At 45.0% G+C, this 18,438-nt stretch overlaps 1 protein-coding gene across 1 annotated transcript in view; it reads left to right on the forward strand.

Moving 5' to 3' along the window:
• The window catches only part of WNK2 (WNK lysine deficient protein kinase 2), a gene marked incomplete at its 5' end in the record, with an annotated part of 112,942 nt that overhangs the window by 67,069 nt on the left and 27,435 nt on the right, over positions 1–18,438 (forward strand). Inside the window, 11 exon segments of the mRNA XM_035903317.1 lie at positions 4,240–4,431; positions 5,543–6,082; positions 8,610–8,756; positions 8,844–9,011; positions 11,861–11,910; positions 14,445–14,610; positions 14,691–14,807; positions 14,971–15,138; positions 15,376–15,421; positions 16,191–16,307; positions 16,768–17,855. Coding sequence (XP_035759210.1) covers positions 4,240–4,431; positions 5,543–6,082; positions 8,610–8,756; positions 8,844–9,011; positions 11,861–11,910; positions 14,445–14,610; positions 14,691–14,807; positions 14,971–15,138; positions 15,376–15,421; positions 16,191–16,307; positions 16,768–17,855 — 2,799 coding nt within the window.

Consider the following 18,438-nt stretch of genomic DNA (forward strand, 5'->3'; position numbering starts at 1 on the left):
CGCGCCCCGCCGTGCGGAGCGGCCACGCCAAGGCCCGGCCAGCCAGCAGGTGAGAGCTTGGCTGCTGCCAAATGCGCTTTTCTCATCCCATTCCTTGCCCGTGCTCTGCTCCAACCCATACCTGTAGCAAGTTTGAGGCATTTGAAACCATTGAACTGCAGCTGGAGAGACTTAGGGATGGGGGAAAGGCCTTTGGGTTTAAGGGACGGAAGAGTAATAGGCTTGAGGACAACTGTTGTGTGATGACTGGTTGACAGCCGGCTGAATATGAGCCAGCAGTGTGCCCAGGCAGCCAAGAAGGCCAATGGCATCCTGGCTTATATCAGGACTGGTGTGGCCAGCAGGAGTAGGGAAGTGATCGTGCCCCTGTACTCGGTGCTGGTGAGGCCACACCTTGAATAACGTGTTCAGTTTTGGGCCCCTCACTACAAGAAAGACTTTGCATTGCTGGAACATGTCCAGAGGAGAGCAACAAAGCTGGGGAGGGGTCTGGAGCACAAACAAAGCTGGTGAGGGGTCTACAGCACAAGTCTTATGAGGAGCAGCTGAGGGAACTGGAGTTGTTTAGTCTGGAGAAGAGGAGGCTGAGGGGAGACCTTATCGCCCTCTACAACTACCTGAAAGGAGGCTGTAGGGAGGTGGGGGTCGGCCTGTTCTCCCTGGTAACAGATGAAAGGACGAGGGGGAATGGTTTGAATTTGCACCAGGGCAGGTTTAGGCTAGACATTAGGAAGAACTTCTTCACTGAAAGGGTTGTCAGGCTCTGGAATGGGCTGCCCAGGGAGGTGGTCGAGTCTCCATCCCTGGAGGTACTTAAAGGAAGGATAGATGAGGTGCTTAGGGACATGATTTAGTGGTGGGATGTCAGGGTTAGGTTAAAGGTTGGACGTGATGATCTTAAAGGTCTTTTCCAACCAAAGTGATTCTATGATTCTATGATTCTGATACCTTGGAACATCTTGATGTAGCTTCTGTAAGGCTTCTGTTGCACTATAACAGCATTGTCTTGAAGCCTCGCATTGATTTCAATGTACTGTGTTGGTCCTTAGAAATCAAATAGTTTTTAATTATTTTTGTGTTTGTATTTGGCACCTCCTTTCCAGCCTTTCTGAAAGGTTAGAAAGAGACTCTTGCCTGATGTCAGTTGTCTTTAAATCCCTGGTGATGCTGCTTTTTGACCTGTGCACGCCTGTTAAATATAGTTCGGTGTAGGCATCCAGCCAGTAGCTTTATCTTCCAAGAGAAGAACCTGCCTCTCTCTGAATTGTCTCCAAATAGTAATTCTTTGTGCATTTTGAATTACCAACCCCCTCCAAACCCATGTTCCTTAAACATATGTACACACCACCGCTTTCAAGTGGCCGAGGGGCAGCTGTGAACGCTGCGGTCGCCCCTGCACAGAGGTGGCGGCAGCCCATAAGGCTGCCCATAATGCCCATAAGCCCATAATGCAGCTACAAACCTATGTGACGTGGCAATTCGGGGCTCATCTTTGTGATTCTACCAAAAGCTTGGATTCCTTCGGTAGAAACGGTTGACGGTGCTGGGGAGTGTCTGTATGTGTTGTCGCTGGCATGTATCATACCCCTCCAAACGTTTTTAGTTATTGCTATTTATCCCACAGGTTGCTTTTCTTTCTTTTTTAACATGCCCTATCCTTCTGGAAGCACCAGTAGAAGAACAATGTGATTTGGTCTCTTTGCGAAACACATGCTTATGTGAAGTTCTATCATGTATCAGGGTTTTTTTCTGAAGGGCAGGGATATTCTCGTGGTTCTCAGCCAAAAATTTTACACTTACACAAATTTAGGACCTCTCCACTTGCACAGATCTCTCTAGTGGCCCCTGGAGCTTTATGCTGACCGTTCAAAATCTGCTGTTTTCCCTCCTGGGTAAATGCTGGTTTGGAATAGGATATTTTCCCAACTGGCTCAATGTCTTTCACATGCCCTTTCCTCACAGCGTTGCTGTCTCTTGAGATAATTTGATCCCGGATAGTAACTTTGTCATTTTGCCTATTTCTGTAATAATAATACTGTAAAAAGTCAGTCTTTTATTGAGCTTCCTGGCAAGATTAGAAAACAGAGACAGTATTGTTATTACAGAAGTAGGTAAAAATGATAAAGTTGCTGTGCAGAACTTGCCAGAGCACCTGTGTGCCTCAGGCAGGAGCAGGTCTGGTGTTCCCAGAGTCTCCAGGCATGGAGCTCTGAGCAGTGGTGGTCTCCGGTCTTTGTAAATGAATGGTAGGGCAGGCAGGTCAACAAAGGAATGGGAAATCAGTTGAGAAAATTCATCTAACAGAATGGAAGGTATTGATCTTGTATTCACTGATGGCTCAGCCACGTTGGATCAATACTGAATCTTTTTTTTTTTTCCAATTTGTGTATCTGCATTTATAATGTTAAGGTTATAATGAGGCAAAGTTAGCATAATTCATTTTGATATTTTCCCCTCCCTATGCCTCATCCAATTCACAAGCATTTTGTAAAACGCATGCTGAATTGAAAACAGAGGCTTAAGGAAGCTGCTTAGTTCCACGAGCACAACTTGTCTCCTTTTAACGCGGTGTCCTCTTGAACCAAAGGTGGGCTGCACAGCCTGTGTCAGCATGCCCAATCTGCCATCATCTGCGGGCAGCCTGTCTGAGCTGCAGATGAACCCAGCCAGGGGTGCCAAGACACCCGAGCTGGCTCTGCAGGCTGGCAAGGTCCATTAGCCTGGAATGACAGAAACTGCAATACAGAGCCCCATCACTGTTCTTTTTCTTTAATGGGGCAAGATGAGTACTCAGGCAGGAGTAACAAATGCCGCACGAGTGGAGCTGGTGCTGTGCAGAGGTATTTGATGCTGTCTCCAGCATCTCCTGCACCGCTTGCGGCATTCGGAGCACACAGCCCAGGACACTCTATAGCAGCTGTCCGACACTCTTTTGTTCACTGATCCTTGTTGGGAACTTAACAGACATAGTTGAATTTTAGCCATTTAAGGGTGGATGGCACCTTGCTTCCTTGATACATCTTCTACAGTTTTGTTGTGTTAATACCTAAAAACTCTGGTTGAAGGATCCTGCTACTAAAAAAAGTGCAGAGCAAAATATTATGCTACTGATTTACAGTGGAACTGGTGGAGATGAAAGATAGCACTGCTTGGCTATTCATTTTACAGTTAACTTTCGACCATCGGGCATGATGTTAGGGTCTGTGTACTGCAGAGCCCGGGTGAAGCAGTCAGGCCTGTGGTCCTAAGCAGGTCAGTCCAGAGCCAGTGTGGTGCTGTGCTTCTGAAACAGAAGATTAGGTTTTTTACAGTACTTTCAGCATTAATTAGGGGAACTGAAGAAGGAGATACTGGTAGCATGGAAACCAAGGAAGTTTGTTACTGACTATTTTTGGCTTCGATGCAGCTTTTCATTTCTTTCTACTGAAATCTGGCAGGCCAGTGGAGCACTGTTTTCCCTGGAAAGGTAAAACTGCTTTTTTGGCTGCCACATTGTTACCACAGCACCTCAGAAATAACTGGGATCCAGCTTTTACTATAATTACTGTGTTTTAGTCACGTCTCAGGTAATAAGTATTGCATATTTCAATGCCGGCTACATGATGTAGTCAGTGTTTGAATGCCCAGATTAGCTGGGTATAACCTGTATGGTAGGAATCTTTGAAGTTAGTAGGTGGGGATTTTACAGGGCAAACTAGAACAAGCTCTGGGATTTAGAGAGTCTGACTCATTACAAATAACCTTTCCAAGACAGTTAGAACTTGTCTTTTCGGGTAATGTATCTTGCATTTAAATGTGTTTTAAACAGTGTACAGTGTTTAAAGTAGGAGAGCCCTTCTCTTCTCCAGACCGTCCCTACTTAGGACGAGGGGAAACGGCCTCAAGCTGCACCAGGGCAGGTTTAGGTTGGGCATTAGGAAAAATTTTTTCACTGAAAGGTCTGTCAAGCACTGGAAGGGGTCGAGTCCCCATCCCTGGGGGTATTTAAAAGCCAGGCAGACATGGTGCTTAGGGCCAGGGTTTAGTGGTGGGATGGCAGGGTCAGGGTAATGGCTGGGCTTGATGATCTTAAAGGGCTTTTCCAACCCGAACGATTCTATGGTTCTACTCCAAGAGACAGTTCTGTTCTGCCTGCATGGCTTGAACTAGAGGGAGAAACGGGTGGCCATGTCTAGTGAACTGGTTTTTTTTCTAATATACAGGCTATAACCATTTTTTTATTCTTCTTTTCTTTCCCAGCAGCAACCCATATCACAGCAAGCTTCTCTGCAGCAGGTTCTTGCCAGCCAGACGGTTTGCCCAATCCAGCCTGCAGCCCATCTGTTGCCCCAGTATCAGCCCCAGACCTCTCAGGTGGCAGCTAGCAGCACACCACTAAAACCCCTTCAGATTTCAACTGTGCCACAGCTTCCGCCCGTGGCCCCTTCCCAGGTAATATCTTTGAAAACTGTGTGTCAATACAGCCATTTGAGTAAAGCTTTCCAGCTAATAATTAACATGATTTGCGGTTTTTGCGTGGCTATTTTGAATGCATGCCCATTTAATTAGTCCACAATAATACAGTTTTTTCCTAATTCCTGTATATTCCTTTCTGTTTGTTTTTGTTTGGTGAAGCAAAAATCTCCTTTGTGAATAATCCTGTGTGACGCAGTTTAAAATTGCAATAACTGATTTTTGGATTTGGTGGGCTTTTTGGTGTTTTTTGAGGGTTGGTATTATTATTATTATTACTACTACTACTACTACTACTACTACTACTACTACTATTACACCTTCCCCTTGCGGCATACTCTCTTCGCCATCACAGGCTTAAGAGCATGAGAAGTTGCCCATTTTTAGTCTGTTCCTGAGCTCCTGACTGCACCACATTTCCCCAGCACCCACCTGCCCCCCTCCCGAGCTCTCAGCCCTGTTTCTGTTTTCAGTAGCAGGGTCGGACCCTCTCCTTGGCCTGGAAGGGTTTGCTGGTGCTGTTAGTGTGCTGGCTGGCAACAGCCACCACGATGCGGAGCAGCTTGCGCCAACGGGAAGAAGCAAGCTGCTTCTGTGATGATAGGGTGGTTACAGTCTGCTGCGTCACTGGGAGGTTTTGATTGTAAAAACCCTTTTATGGGATCTTCCATGCTGCCTGGGTTGCAGCCAGCCCGTTTAAAGACAAGGGTTTTAAATTGCCTTACTGAATTTTGCATGAAAGGGGTTTGGATTTTGTCTGGTCAGATTCCTTTTCATTTCGGTTAATATGAAAGCAACTTTTAATTAGTGTGTTGCTTCAAGGCTTCAAGCTAGTGTTAGGAGTAGTTTTAAGCTTCTAAGGTGTAAAAACGTCCCCCTGAAATGAAATTCTTTCTCTTTTACTAATGATGTGAGCATAAATCGGGTTTTATTGCTGTTTATAAACCTCAGGAAATGAATGGAAGTGGTTAGCAAACAGACATAATTATCATCACGGCACAGGTGACTTACGTACTTGTATGGCAAATGAAACGACTTTGTACCATCAGTGAAAGCACTTGCAATTTATGTGATATTATATTTTTTTCAGATTCCTCAGTTTCCTGTCATTCCTGCAATTACTCCTCTGGCAGGACTTGACAGCCTTCCTCCAAACCTCTCTGATATACCTGCGGCAAACGTACCCCCCATACCTGCTCCTTCTCAGTATTTTGCTCCAGCCATGATTTTGCCCAGCCTCCCCATGAACCCCACCTTGCCCATGGCACCAAACTCCCCTGCCCTCCCCATGCAGGCAGTCAATCTTCCTCATACAACTGTGGCTTCTTTGGTCTTGCCCTGCCAAACAATAGTGCCAAATATGTCGGCTGCTACGATACCATTGCTTGCTGTGGCTCCGCCGGGAGGGCCAGCGTTGCCACCGCACCACGGGGTGCCCCAGCTCCCCCAGCAGCAGATGTACCAGACCACCTTCCAGCAGATCATTCAGAGCGAAGCTCCCTCTCCCCATCACACGCAGAGCACGCAAGCAGTGCCCCAGCTGCAGCAACCTCCACCTCCTCAGTCACTCCAGCCAAGCATAATTCATCCTTCAGAACAGACTCTGTCCGCGCCTGGGGCTGGTCACCAGGTAATCTGCTGGGTGTGGGGCTGCGCTGATACTGGACCGCAGGGTGGTTATGGAACGCAGGCGTTCCCGGGGCTCGCTCCGTCGCAAACACGCAGTGGGGAGGCTTTTTTCCCTTGCTCTTAAGACGTTAACTTCTGGACCTCGGTCCCCGAGGTGGTTGCAGAGCTGTGAAGTCGGGTGGAGCAGGTTGAGGTCTCAATCCAGAGGCAGGTGAATATGGAGGGGATGTAGGGAATAATCTCAGGCTTTAGCAAGTGGGCAAATGAGAGCACTTTTTGAATTCCCTCTTCCTTCTCCTATCTCCAACACGAAAGAAGGACGAGCTGTCGTTGTCCTGAGATGGGAGAAGGGGCTGAGCGGTGACGGCAGCTGCACAGCCGGGCCGATGCCGGTGCCTTTCCATGATGCATACGTAGGCTTTTGTGTGCTCGCGGCAAAACAGGGGCGAGCTGGCAGGAGTGAGTGAGCTGGTAGAGTTGTTTTGATGTAGAACTGCTTTCAAACAGAAAAGGGAAACAGCCCTTTGGTAACACTTCCAGAGGACTGAACAGAAGGGGTCTATCGGACAAGAATGCATTCTTGCTGCAGACCCTTCCCCCCCTTAAAAGAAATGAAGCATAAAATGGAGCTTCTAATATGGGCACTATTTACAAGAGACCTGGTTCAGGACTTGTTGACAGAGTCTGTGAATGCCTCTATTGCCACATCTGTGGTGTGACAACGTGAAACGCAGTCTGACCCAAGTGGGAGAGAGAACTAAATCTGTTAAGAATAGCATTCTTGGGAATCTGTGTTCTACTACATCACTTTCCCATAACACATTGATTAAAATTCATAACATCCCATTCCAACCTGCTATATCATGGCATCTTCAAAGTAGTACATCATTTATAAATTCCTCTCTTCAGCCGTGTATTTGGTACAGAAATATTGTTTATGAAAATGTCGGCAACACGGAGGCCGAGGCAGTTACCGCTGAGCTCGTTAGCCAGGGTGTTTTCAGTGGCTTTGGAGGGAATTGAATCAGGCCCATTAGGCACGGTAAGCATTGCAAACACCAGAACTGGAGATCTGATATTCCCAAGGAGTCCCGACACAGTCATTATTGATCAAATATGTGTGGAAGAATTGCATAGCAATTTTTTTTAGCATAAAAAATGGCTATAACAAACAAAACAGACCAGTGCAGGGGGCTATTCAAAAATACGTTGTTCTATGTTTTAAAGTACTTTTTAGAGAGGTGTTTCTGGAAAGAAAGGCTTTCCAATACACTGCTGTTTTGGAAGTTGATGTTTAGCACCTCTGAGTTTAGTTTTTCCCAGGCAAATTGTACATTGAAGATTTTTTTTATTTAAATTTCACTGCTCTTCTGCAACATACACTGCAACTACTATTCTAACAGCCTCCACTTAGGCAGGCGTGTAACTGTTACGTGTTGTGAAGCACACTGCATATTTATTTTTATCCATGTTAAAACCTGGAATAATAATTTCGGCTCCTATCCAGAATCTGCAGAGAGCACATAGTAATGAAGTTGTGCGGCCTAGTTCTAATCTGAGTCTGGATTTTTTTTTTTAATATATTTTCCAAATAATCTAAATCTTCTGGTGATGATACTTTAAAACAAGAATTAGGCAGAGTTTTACCTAGTACTGAAAAGCCTTTTTTCTTCCTTTTTTTTCCCTTTCTTTAATTTTTCTTCTTCCCACAAGCTCAGTCCCCTTGGAAAAATACATCATGTACCAAAAAGGAGAATGTTCTGTTCTTAAATATACAACTCAACAGAACTGTTGTGCGGAGTAACACCACAGTCTCTAAGGTAGCCGGCATCTAATCGCATCGCTCCAGTTCCCACAAAGCACTTACACACATGAGTTATTTTCACGCACTGAAGAAATCCACTGAGATAAATGAAACTTCCTCTGTGCTCATAACACAAGGAAGCATTTGGAGGACCAGCACCTTGGTGCTAAGCATGTCAGGAGTTAAGTTGTGTCTTAAATGTTTAAACTAAATGAAAACCAATGTCTTCCGTAAGGCACTGGTGTATATTCTGTAAAAAAAGAGTTAATTGTGTGGTCTATACCGCCTGCTGGTCCTACATGTAAAACAGATTTTTTTAAAAAAAATCCTAATTTAGATTATGGGTAGAGTACATTTTTCTCTCCACAGACATTGTGGTATGCTCATTGAAAGCAGAGCAAACTATTCAGGACAATGAATTCATAACCTAAGATTTTGATTTCTTAGCAAAATATGGCTTTGTTTCTACAAATTAAATAGCACCTGAGCACTACACACGTTGTCATAATTATATAGGAAGAATCCTTAGGTTTTTATTTGGTTGTTTCAAAGCAAGTTTAAACTCCGAAGTGGTTACCTTTCCAAGTGGAGACCACACAAATCCAGTCTCACCGCAGGATTACAATCCTTTTTCCGTCAACTCCGGTGGCTTTGGTACCTTGGCATGTAAGTGGCAAGCTCTCTATGCAGAGATTTGTTTTAATAGCTGTCTGTTGTGTTACAGCAGATGACGGGACACACTCAGTATGCTTTGGAAGCTGGAGCCCAGGTGCCTGTGCTGCCTGTGCAACCTTCGATAGTCATGTCACCGCCTTTGCAGTTGCAGCCTGAACTGTTGCCTCCCCGCGTCGCTCCAGAAGGCGTTGCACAGGTTCACGGCAGCCTCACTACTGCTAGTCCGCCTGTCCCCATAGATCACTTCCCGCCTCCTCACGCCTCTGGGGAAGGCGTTGCACAGGTTCACGGCAGCCTCACTACTGCTAGTCCGCCTGTCCCCATAGATCACTGCCTGCCTCTTCAGCCCTCTGGTCTGCTGCAGCTTCAGCCCGATCTTTCCCAGCCGCTGGGTCAGCAGCTCCCAGCTCCCGGCTCAGCTGTCCAGGCAGTCGCAGAGGCATCTCAAGAGGTAGAGCCATTTCCTCTGAAGTAACTCTCCAGCTTCACCCTAAGACTTTCCTCTTTGTGAAATAATGGACTTATTTCACAAGGGAGATGGTCCCCGCTCACCAGGTAGAGATGCTCGTCCTGGGTGCCAGCAACTCTGGGGCAGCAAAGAATTGGCTATGTTCAGATGAAGCTGGAAACTGCATGTTGTACCTGGTGAAGTGGCTCCTTGAAGTAATGAGGCAGCAGAACTGAGTACCTCTTTGGCCATAGCTGAGCACGAACACAGGGCTAGAAATTACTTTAAGTGCTGTGGGTCAGTAAGAAGCTGTTCTGTGGAGGTTCATCCATGTTTTGTCCAGTCTCGTTTAAAATGTCTCGAGCACATGTGCAACTAACCATCATTTGCCTTAAGAAACTATTGCATAATCTGATTCTTCATTATGTAAAAGTTCTTCATGCTCCCCAGCTCGAGCTTTTTTTCCCATTTCTTTTAGCTTTGGATCCTCCTGTATTGCCTGAATTCTAGTCTAGCCCTGGGATTTTTGTTTCTTCAGTTATTTGTAGGCATTCCCAATTCTCAGTGGTCATATAAGCAAGATGCATTTTATTGTTTTTCTTTATAATATAAGCTGTCAGCTCCTCCTGTCTGTTATTTTGACTTTTCTTTCCACTCCCATAATTATTTAACCTTCAGTCTTGACAGAATGTCACAGAACGCTTCCTTCTCTTCAACTCTTTGATAGATATCCATAAGCAAAGCAAAACAGAGGGTTTGGCATTTGGCATTTCAGTAAATAAGTCTAATTTGTTCTCTGCCTCTGAATGGAAATGTCCCTCAGTGGTTCTGCTTTCAGAATTGTTCCTCTTGAGGCTGTCTCATCTCAGCTACCCTTCCCCAAAGTAATAGTTTCCATCTTTTCAAACTAAATCTTTCTTTTTTCTTTTCCCTTTGCTTCCATGCACTTGTCACATGCCTTGACTACACAGTACAGCCTATAAATGTCGTTAGAGCTACAGCTTAACTCGTCTTCCAGAAGATGCTCAGTAAGGGTGCTGCTAACACTAAAACTAGATTCTAGTTCCCTGTTTTCCCTTGTCCTTCTAGCGGCACTCTAATTCTTGTCAAACAAATACGCGTACGGAGATACAGGATAGCTCCTGGGGAATTCCTGTATCCTCTGGGTTAGATACAGCAGGAGTGGTAGAACCAGTCCATAGCACTTCGCTTGCGGAATCCCCTGGTGCAGCCCGGCTGTGTCAGGCACATCCCTTACTCAAGGTATTTCTCCTCCAACTGCCCGTTTTCTGTGTTCGCAGCTCCTGGCAGGTTCAGTGCTGATGCTGAAGCTACAGCCTTCAACGTAGGGTCCATCCCATTAGAGATGCTGGAAATAAGAATAACCTTCGTTGTTACTGTGCAGTGTGGTAGGGGAGATGCAAGTTGTCCTGTATTACGTGAGAAGTCCGTGCCCGCTGAGGCACGTGCCTGTCCTGTCACTTTATCATATCCCTAGGGACATTAACTGCTGTTTTGCTAACATCATTCATCTGTAGCTAACTCCCTTCCCAATATCATAGGATGGTCATATCAACCCAATATCATAGGATGGTCAAAATGATCAACGTGCTCCCCGTGGTGATCTTATGACATACATTGCTAAGGTTTTCTTGGGTGTAAGAGGAGTTTCATACCTGTATATATTCAAAACACTGCATTTTGTTGCTACTCTGCCGTGACACTTCTATCTTTTGTTTAAATGTGTGGCAGAAACCCATGGCAAATCAATCTGAACTGACTGGGCAAATGACATTTTGTAAGGCACTTGATTGAGTGCGTTACTAAAATTTAGATACATTATGTCTGTGTTCTCACTGTTCATTAATTCTGCAGTTTTAGTGAAACTGCAGTCAAGCTTGGCATGGCATATGTGTGGCATTATGAGCAGTTGGGGCGGGGGTGGCCGGCTGACCGCTGAGCTTTTCACTCCAGTCTACTGACTGCTTTGGTATTAAGGTGTCATGATGACGGTCAAGGGGCTCGCTTCTAGCTGTGTGTCTGTAGAAGCATTTTGTAGATGTATGTTTGTCAATATATATATTAAATATATATAAAATTATATATATTTATTAATATATTGGGGGTGTATGTATATACATGGAGTTATATACATGCACGGGGGGTGTGTGTCTGTGTACATACATGGTAAGTCTGCAGCAGGGCCAGTAGCACCAGCATCGCAAATTCTGTGAGAACAGGTCTACCCGATGGGAAAGTCACGTTCTTGATGCCTGCCCTGGCATTGCAACCAGGGAAGAGGGAAGCTTTTAGGGAAAATTTCTGTTGTGTAGAGAGCAAGAGGACATGATGTGAGCGCAGTGTTTTTAAATGATGACTTTTCATCTTTTATTTGTAAGTTCCCCAGAAATTTTCCCAATAAGCCAAATACAATGAAAACACGTAACATGTTTCAGGAAACTATACAAAGCAGTGAAGCAAATTAGCTTCTACTTTAGATCCATTTAAAAAAAAAAAAAAAAGGTGCTGATGTGGATTTGTCCTGCAATCAAGTTTTTCTATTGTGGTGAGGAACTGTTTTGTTTCCTTCGCCACCTCTTCTGCTTTAGAGACAGAAGGGGACCAGCAGATTGGTGCCTGTCTTAAACAGTGGCTGTGCACAGGTATTGATGCTTTGGACAGAATAAATGTTGGGAGGGTGCGATGGGACATTTATTTTTTTTTGAATTCCAAGAACTGGTTAAACAGAATGCTTTAGGATTACTGGGGTCTCAACGGCAAAGCTTTCTTAAAAGTGTTTTTCATCTGCCAATATAATGCATTTACTTAAATGACTTTTTCTTACATTTTAGGAGCAGACAATACAGGACAAACTTCAAACTCTGTCACAGAGCTGTGAAAGGTATCATTGTAATCTCTTTGGCATAAGAAATGTTTTCTTTCAAGGCTGTTTTTCCTCTCTCTCTTTACAAGGCTGAGATTTTGCCTTAGCTGAGGAAAGAGCAGCAGGAGCTGACCGGGAGATGATGGAAGGGTGCAAGTCTAGGGAGAAAGCTACAGATACTCGGTGTGCAGTGTGCCTATTTTGGCTCCTCCAGCTCTTTTAATTCTTTAGTTGGGGTGCTGCATCCTAGCCTTGATGTATGTACAACAGCTTTCATTTCAGCACGTAACCTCTTTTTGTTAACTGAAGTGGTGCAGCCCCTGATTTGGATGCTGTTGAATCCGTACAAGGCATGCCACGCTAGTGTAACTGGGTATGTGGTTTATTCCCTCTTCGGACTGGGTGTGCCCATATCGCCTTCTGTAACAGTCTTTCCCTGGGTCTGTTGTGGGGAACGGTGCACTGGTAAGAGTTGTGTGTTGGGCCACTCAAAGCTATCATTACAGCAAGCGTTAGAACGTGTAGGCAAGGCCTGTTCTGTGGTTTTGCAGTGCACAAGGTTGCACTCGAGCCTAGTAGCTAATTACAAAACTGGTGATAAATAATCTCCAGAGCCAGCTCAGCACTCCTCAGAAATTAAAGCAAATTTCAATTTTTGCCAGCCCTCGTCTGCCTGTTTCTGTACTCAGAAGCAGCAGGGGAAGCAGCAAGGTTTGGAGGAAGCAGTGAGGAAGAGCTCTGGAGAGGAAGGCTCGCTGCTGGGCCTGAGAGGGGCTGATGGGGGGGGCAGTGGCTGCTGCTTTGGGGGCTGGACTCTCCTCCCCAGGCATCTGCTGCTCCCGTGCTACAGCTCCCGCTTTGGCACCAGCAGTCAGCCAGGTTTTTCAGTGTTTGGAGATGCATAAGGCAGATAGGAACAGTGTTCATCAGCAGCTGAATGCTGTGCCTTGTTGCAGGAGCCAGCACCAACTTCGTCCTCTTTGATTATAAAGCTTTGGGGTTAGGATTTTAGTGACCCTTTTCTATCTTCCTGAGATGAGTTAAGCTTCTGAACTTTGAAGACACCTCTCTTACTGTTTCTATTTTACCCTACCAAAAAAGTTAGCCTGACACAAGTCAATGTAACCCCATGGCCTTAAAATGGAAGCTTTTTTTCCCAAGGATTTGCTGCTTTTAAACACTGCATGGAAAGTGAAATCTTATTTTTCTTTACTATAGGTTAGTTCTGGGTATAAATAAGTTACACAAAATAAGTTCATTTTGTCTACCTAATTTGTTGTAGAAAGGCACATCAAATTTTCAGTCATCTATTGAATTCTAATTTGCCTAATTTGCTTGTTGCCTTTGAGAAGCTGACTGTAGTGACTGCAGCAGCATGAGAGTCTGTGTCGGCACATGTTTCACAGTCTCAGAGGGGGCTCTGTCTTTTCCAGGTGCATGGGTAACTCAGTGCTGGAGTTGGGTTGGGCTTTTGCAGGGTGGAGGTAACAGCCCATGAATCAAATGGCTGGCAGCTGCAGCAAAGATATGATCTGGACTACATCCTATGCACAAAATGTCTTTGCTTTCCGAACACAGGAGTTATGCGTCTAGGGTAGCTGCAAAGGGAGTAGAAATAAGCTGTTCTGTGCAACTAGTGCAGAACAAGAACTAAAGGCCTTACATTTAAGCAAGGTATCCACAGGTTAGAGTTAAATTCTGTTATGCCTGTGTGGCTAAGTAAACACAGGAAGAAATTGCCCAGGACGGTTATAAAAGCCCATGGGAGCTTTGCAAGGTCAGTTTGCACAAACCTTTGTGGGGACTGGCGTTTAGACAGAGCCAATCATACCTTGGGGGTAATAAGTAGCCCAGATGGCCTTATAAGCCTCCTTCCTGACATGTTTTTTATGAACCTTTGAAAATGTCCTGCAAATTACTTGCATGTTGATGTTTTCTGAACACGTCATGTTGCAATAAGGTTGTTAGCAGCTCCTGTTTTGGCTGCTAAAAATAACACACTGTTGCTAGCTAGGCATCTGGGATATTGTGGCATAAAACCTTCTTTCTGGTCCTTGTGAACTGCAGAGGGAGGAGAGGGTCTCTTACGGGATGCTGTGCTGACTTCTCACACTTTTCCTTCATCTCCGACAAACATAAGCTGACCCTGTTCAGACCTTCTGCTGTGAGTGCAGGCAGGCAGGAGTTGAGAAAACTGCACCTTAGGAGAAGAGGAGCTTGTGCAGTTCAGGGAGGGACCATGAGGATCCCTGAAGGGAAGGGATTAGGGGGATGTAGTGATGTATTGAGAGTGATGGGACTTTCCCTATGGAATTGGCAGAAATGTTAATAGATCACTTCTTATTTGGTGTGAGATCCAGAGAACGTGCCTGACTTGGAGCAGTCCCTTCAGGTACTGAGCATCTTTCAGCAGTGGGCTCAGTTTGGGCCAAAAGAGTGTAGATGCGCACTTTTTTTTCCCCAATCTCTGTTGTGTATGTTACTGATGCATAACTCCATCCCATGTGACGGTGGTTTTATTTGGGTTTTTTTTCTTCCTTTCTCTTACAAAGCTACATGAGTCCAGACGTTGTTTCGGGTAAAGAGATGAGTGACAGCTTTGAAGGAGCAATAGGAAGTGGAAAACAAGAAGGGAAGTCTTCAAAGAAACATAAGAAATCTACACGCGCTCGTTCACGCCAGGAGAAGTCCAGCAGACCAAAACTGACCATACTAAATGCAAGTACAATCTCTCTGAGGGTAACTTTAGGGTTCCTTTGGCTGTGCCAGAAATAACTGGTGTTAATCTTTGCCTGCAGGTTTGTAACACAGGGGATAAGATGGTGGAGTGCCAGCTTGAAACACACAATCACAAAATGGTGACTTTCAAGTTTGATTTGGATGGCGATGCACCAGAGGAAATTGCTACTTACATGGTAAGACTTGGTGGTGTGGCTGCCCGCAGTCTCTTGATGCACTAAGTTGCTTCAGCCAATTTATTCTCACGTGTGCTCACTGACCAAGCTTTCTGGTAGCTGTGGAACAGGGTATTAATCAACACATTACTGTTTTCCTCTTTATTTTGATGTGGCCTTGTAGGTAGAGAATGAGTTCATATTGCAGAGTGAAAAAGAGATATTTATTGAACAAATGAAAGATATTATTGATAAAGCAGAAGACATGCTCAGTGAAGATACAGAAGGAGAACGAAGTTCTGATCAGGGAACGAGTCCCCAACAAGATACCGATAGACTGGAAATGAACGAGGTCAGAAATGTTAAATACAGGTTTCTGGTTTGATTCCTTTTTCTTAACAGCCAGTTACTCTAAATTATTTTTTCATCCTGTGTTAAAAAAAAAGAAAAAAACATGTTTCTTAGCAAGAAAAATAATGCTTTTACTCCATTAAGGCTTTTACAATGAGTGCTCCTTAGAATGATGCTCCTCTTACACTGATACAAGACAGCTAGTTCTTCTCTTATTTTGGGTTTGGTTTTTTCACAGGAGAAGCGGCAGTCTCAAATGAAGACACCCGTGTATCAACAAAATGGTAAATGTGCCTTTGTATTCAGGCTGAATCTTGAGCTCTAAGGCAGTGATGAGCTCATGCAGAAGTTTGCTAGGTTCAGGAAGACAGCCACCAGTTACTGGTGGTTGGAAATGTATCTAGAAATAAGGGTATAGCAGTGGTCCCTGCTAATCATGGGGCTAATCTGGATCATTTAGAATTTCCTTGACAAGTGCATAAACTGGGTAATCCTCCAAATTAGACTTTCTGCTCAAAAGATCTGGTTTATTTTTTGCCCATGAATGTCACATAATTTTCTCAGCACACCTTTATTTAACATAATATTTGTATTTCTACTGATGAAAGTGACAAAGTGTGTATAGTCCTGGCTTGCCATGTACATATGCCAGGCTTCGAGATAAAATGTGAAAGGAAATATTAGCTAGAAAACTTCCAACATGGAAAAGTTAAGCTGGATAAACTTTACAGAACTAACAGATTTTTTTGTTGTGAGAAAACTGTCCACAGTACCGTTAATAAAATTTTCATCTACATAACTATTATCCTTCTAAAAGTATGAACAGTTGAAAATCAATTTTCAATAACTTAAAATATGCAGCAGAATTGGGAGGCATCACTGTCTCCCTTCCAGAAGGGATGAGAATGAGATTAGGAGTTGTTGATTTAATCCTGGCTAATACTGAAGAAATTCTGATTTTCTTTCTAAACATGGGAATTGAGACTAGGTTTTGACAGATGATCTGGAATGAATGGAAATTGTGTTTACTCTTTATTTTCATTTCACCTCTAGTTTTGCATACTGGAAAAAGGTGGTTTATTATATGTCCTGTTGTGGAAAACCCTACTACTGATGCACCAGAATTTTCTCCACCTGTACCCCAGAGTACACAGCAGACAGAAGGCCCAGGTATTTACAAACTCTATTGAAAATGTTTTCTTTTCTGAAGTTGCTGTGTCATCTCTCTTCTATTCTCACCTGACGTAGTTGTGTTTGCTTCACTTCACTGAGTCGGAGGAAGAAAGTGATTAATTTTGCTAGGTCATGTGTCTGGTATTGAACCAGAAATTAATGTTTATTTGAGTTTCAGGGCAGTCTCAGTATTTCAACTCTGCCTTACACTGTAAGACAGCTGAAGTGTTCTAGTCAATGCCGTTTTGATAAGCGGTGTCTTTTCAGTGAAATGTTTTTGCATGATGTGTAATTTTAGGTTCTAATTTGACTTGTATAATCATTATTTTCTGACGGGAAGCACTAATGAGTTATGGCCAGATGCAGTTATCACTGCAGCTAACTGGGAAGTTTTGCAGTGACAGTCATTCTGTGCGCCTCATAAAAAAATTTAATCTGATGTTTGTATGCTTTCTAGACCTGGAGCAGTCGGATGACCAGCAAGCAAGCTCTGTGGTGACAGATCTGCCTGGCGTCTTAGCTGGTCAGCAGCTTCCCCCCCAAGCAGGCGTATGTGACAGCCCCATCGGGGCCTCTCCATCGTTGGCTCCCACCCCTGCCGCAGCATCTTCTGCCAGCTTGCCGAGCCAGGCAGAGTTTTCAGCTCCAGCACTACTGGGACCTGCTCCAAATATCGTAGAGCAGGTGGCTGCTAACGGAGGGCATCTGGAGTATTCTCCACTGAAGGTGGCAATGCCGGCTCAGCCAGGCACACTGTCCCCCCGCCCCGCCTTGCTGGAGGAGCCTTCTGATGCTCTCCTCGCTCCTCAGCACCGGCAGCCGCAGGCCGACGAGGGTACGTGTGTCCCTGATGTGGAGATAGCGTGCTGCAGTGTTGGGCCACACAAGTCAGTCCCGGCAGCTCCTGTGAAGGCGGCAGAACTCTGCCCGCTCCCCGTGCTCCCAGATACCGTCGTGTTGGAACGGCAGCCTGCGGCGCAGGTCCCTTACCTGCCAGAGGCTGGCCAGACCAGCATGGTGCAGCACCCTTTTGTGAGCCAAGCCTTCCCTGCAGCCACTGCATCTGATCCTCTCAGTCTGGCAGGGTCGCAGCTCCAGAGCCCTACTCAGGTGCCAGTGGCTGCACCCCAGCAGCACACAGTGCTGTCCCAGGCACAGCCCGCAGCCTGCACCGGCGTGGGGATCAGCCTGCTGCAACAGCAGCAGCCCAGCACCGCTGAGTCCGACGGAGAGGGACCGCCCAGGGTGGACTTCGTTGACAACACGATAAAAAGCCTTGATGAGAAATTGCGCAATTTACTTTACCAGGAATATGTCCCTACTTCTTCTGCATCAGCAGGGACTCCAGACACCTCTGTCCCATTAGAACAGGGCGACAGTGAATTTAACTTGCCGCCTTTTCCCGAAGATCAAGTTCCCACGTTGGCGTTGGATTTGAGAGAACCAGGACGTAATGTTGCAGACACCAGCCAGGAGGTGAAAGCTGCTGCCGAGGCCCAGTCGGTGCCACTGGTACCATCCGAAATCTCACCCTACCCAGCACCGGTTAGTCCAGCGCCGGCTCTGCCCTTCATACCCCTGCATCCAGCCATTAGGGACAGCACCAAAGCAGAGCTCAGAACCAATGAGCCTGTGGTAGGACACCTACAGATTTCTTGCTTTTCTCTAAATGTTTTATGTTTCTGCTCCTGGTTATATTACCTTTTGTCTGTTGACTGCTTTCCAATGTGAAAATTCTCCTAAATTTTTACTGTCAGATGCATTCTGACTCATTTTACATAAACACTTGTTAGTGAAAGCCAAGCTTATCCTTCGTGTTTAAAAGCGGTACAATATCTTAATTCATTCTCCTCGTCTCGTGTCCTGTTTCTAAAGCAGGCAGAAACATGATAATTTTTTGTAGCTTAAGAATGTAAAGCACGAGGGTTAGAGTCATTCAAGTTCTGATGAAGATGATCATGCTTCAATAGGAATTTTTTTTAATATAAAGTAATGGCAGTGATTACAATGCCTGCCTTCCAAGCCAGTCCGAATAAAATAAACACTTCAGGGGCTGCAGCTTTGTTCAAGTGCTGCAGCCAGAGGAAGACACTCCTTAGGTAGGAGCTTGTTCTGCTTCCAGTAATGA

This window comes from Egretta garzetta, unplaced genomic scaffold (assembly GCF_000687185.1).
Source record: "Egretta garzetta isolate BGI_Z169 unplaced genomic scaffold, ASM68718v1 scaffold451, whole genome shotgun sequence".
Classification (NCBI taxonomy): domain Eukaryota; kingdom Metazoa; phylum Chordata; class Aves; order Pelecaniformes; family Ardeidae; genus Egretta; species Egretta garzetta.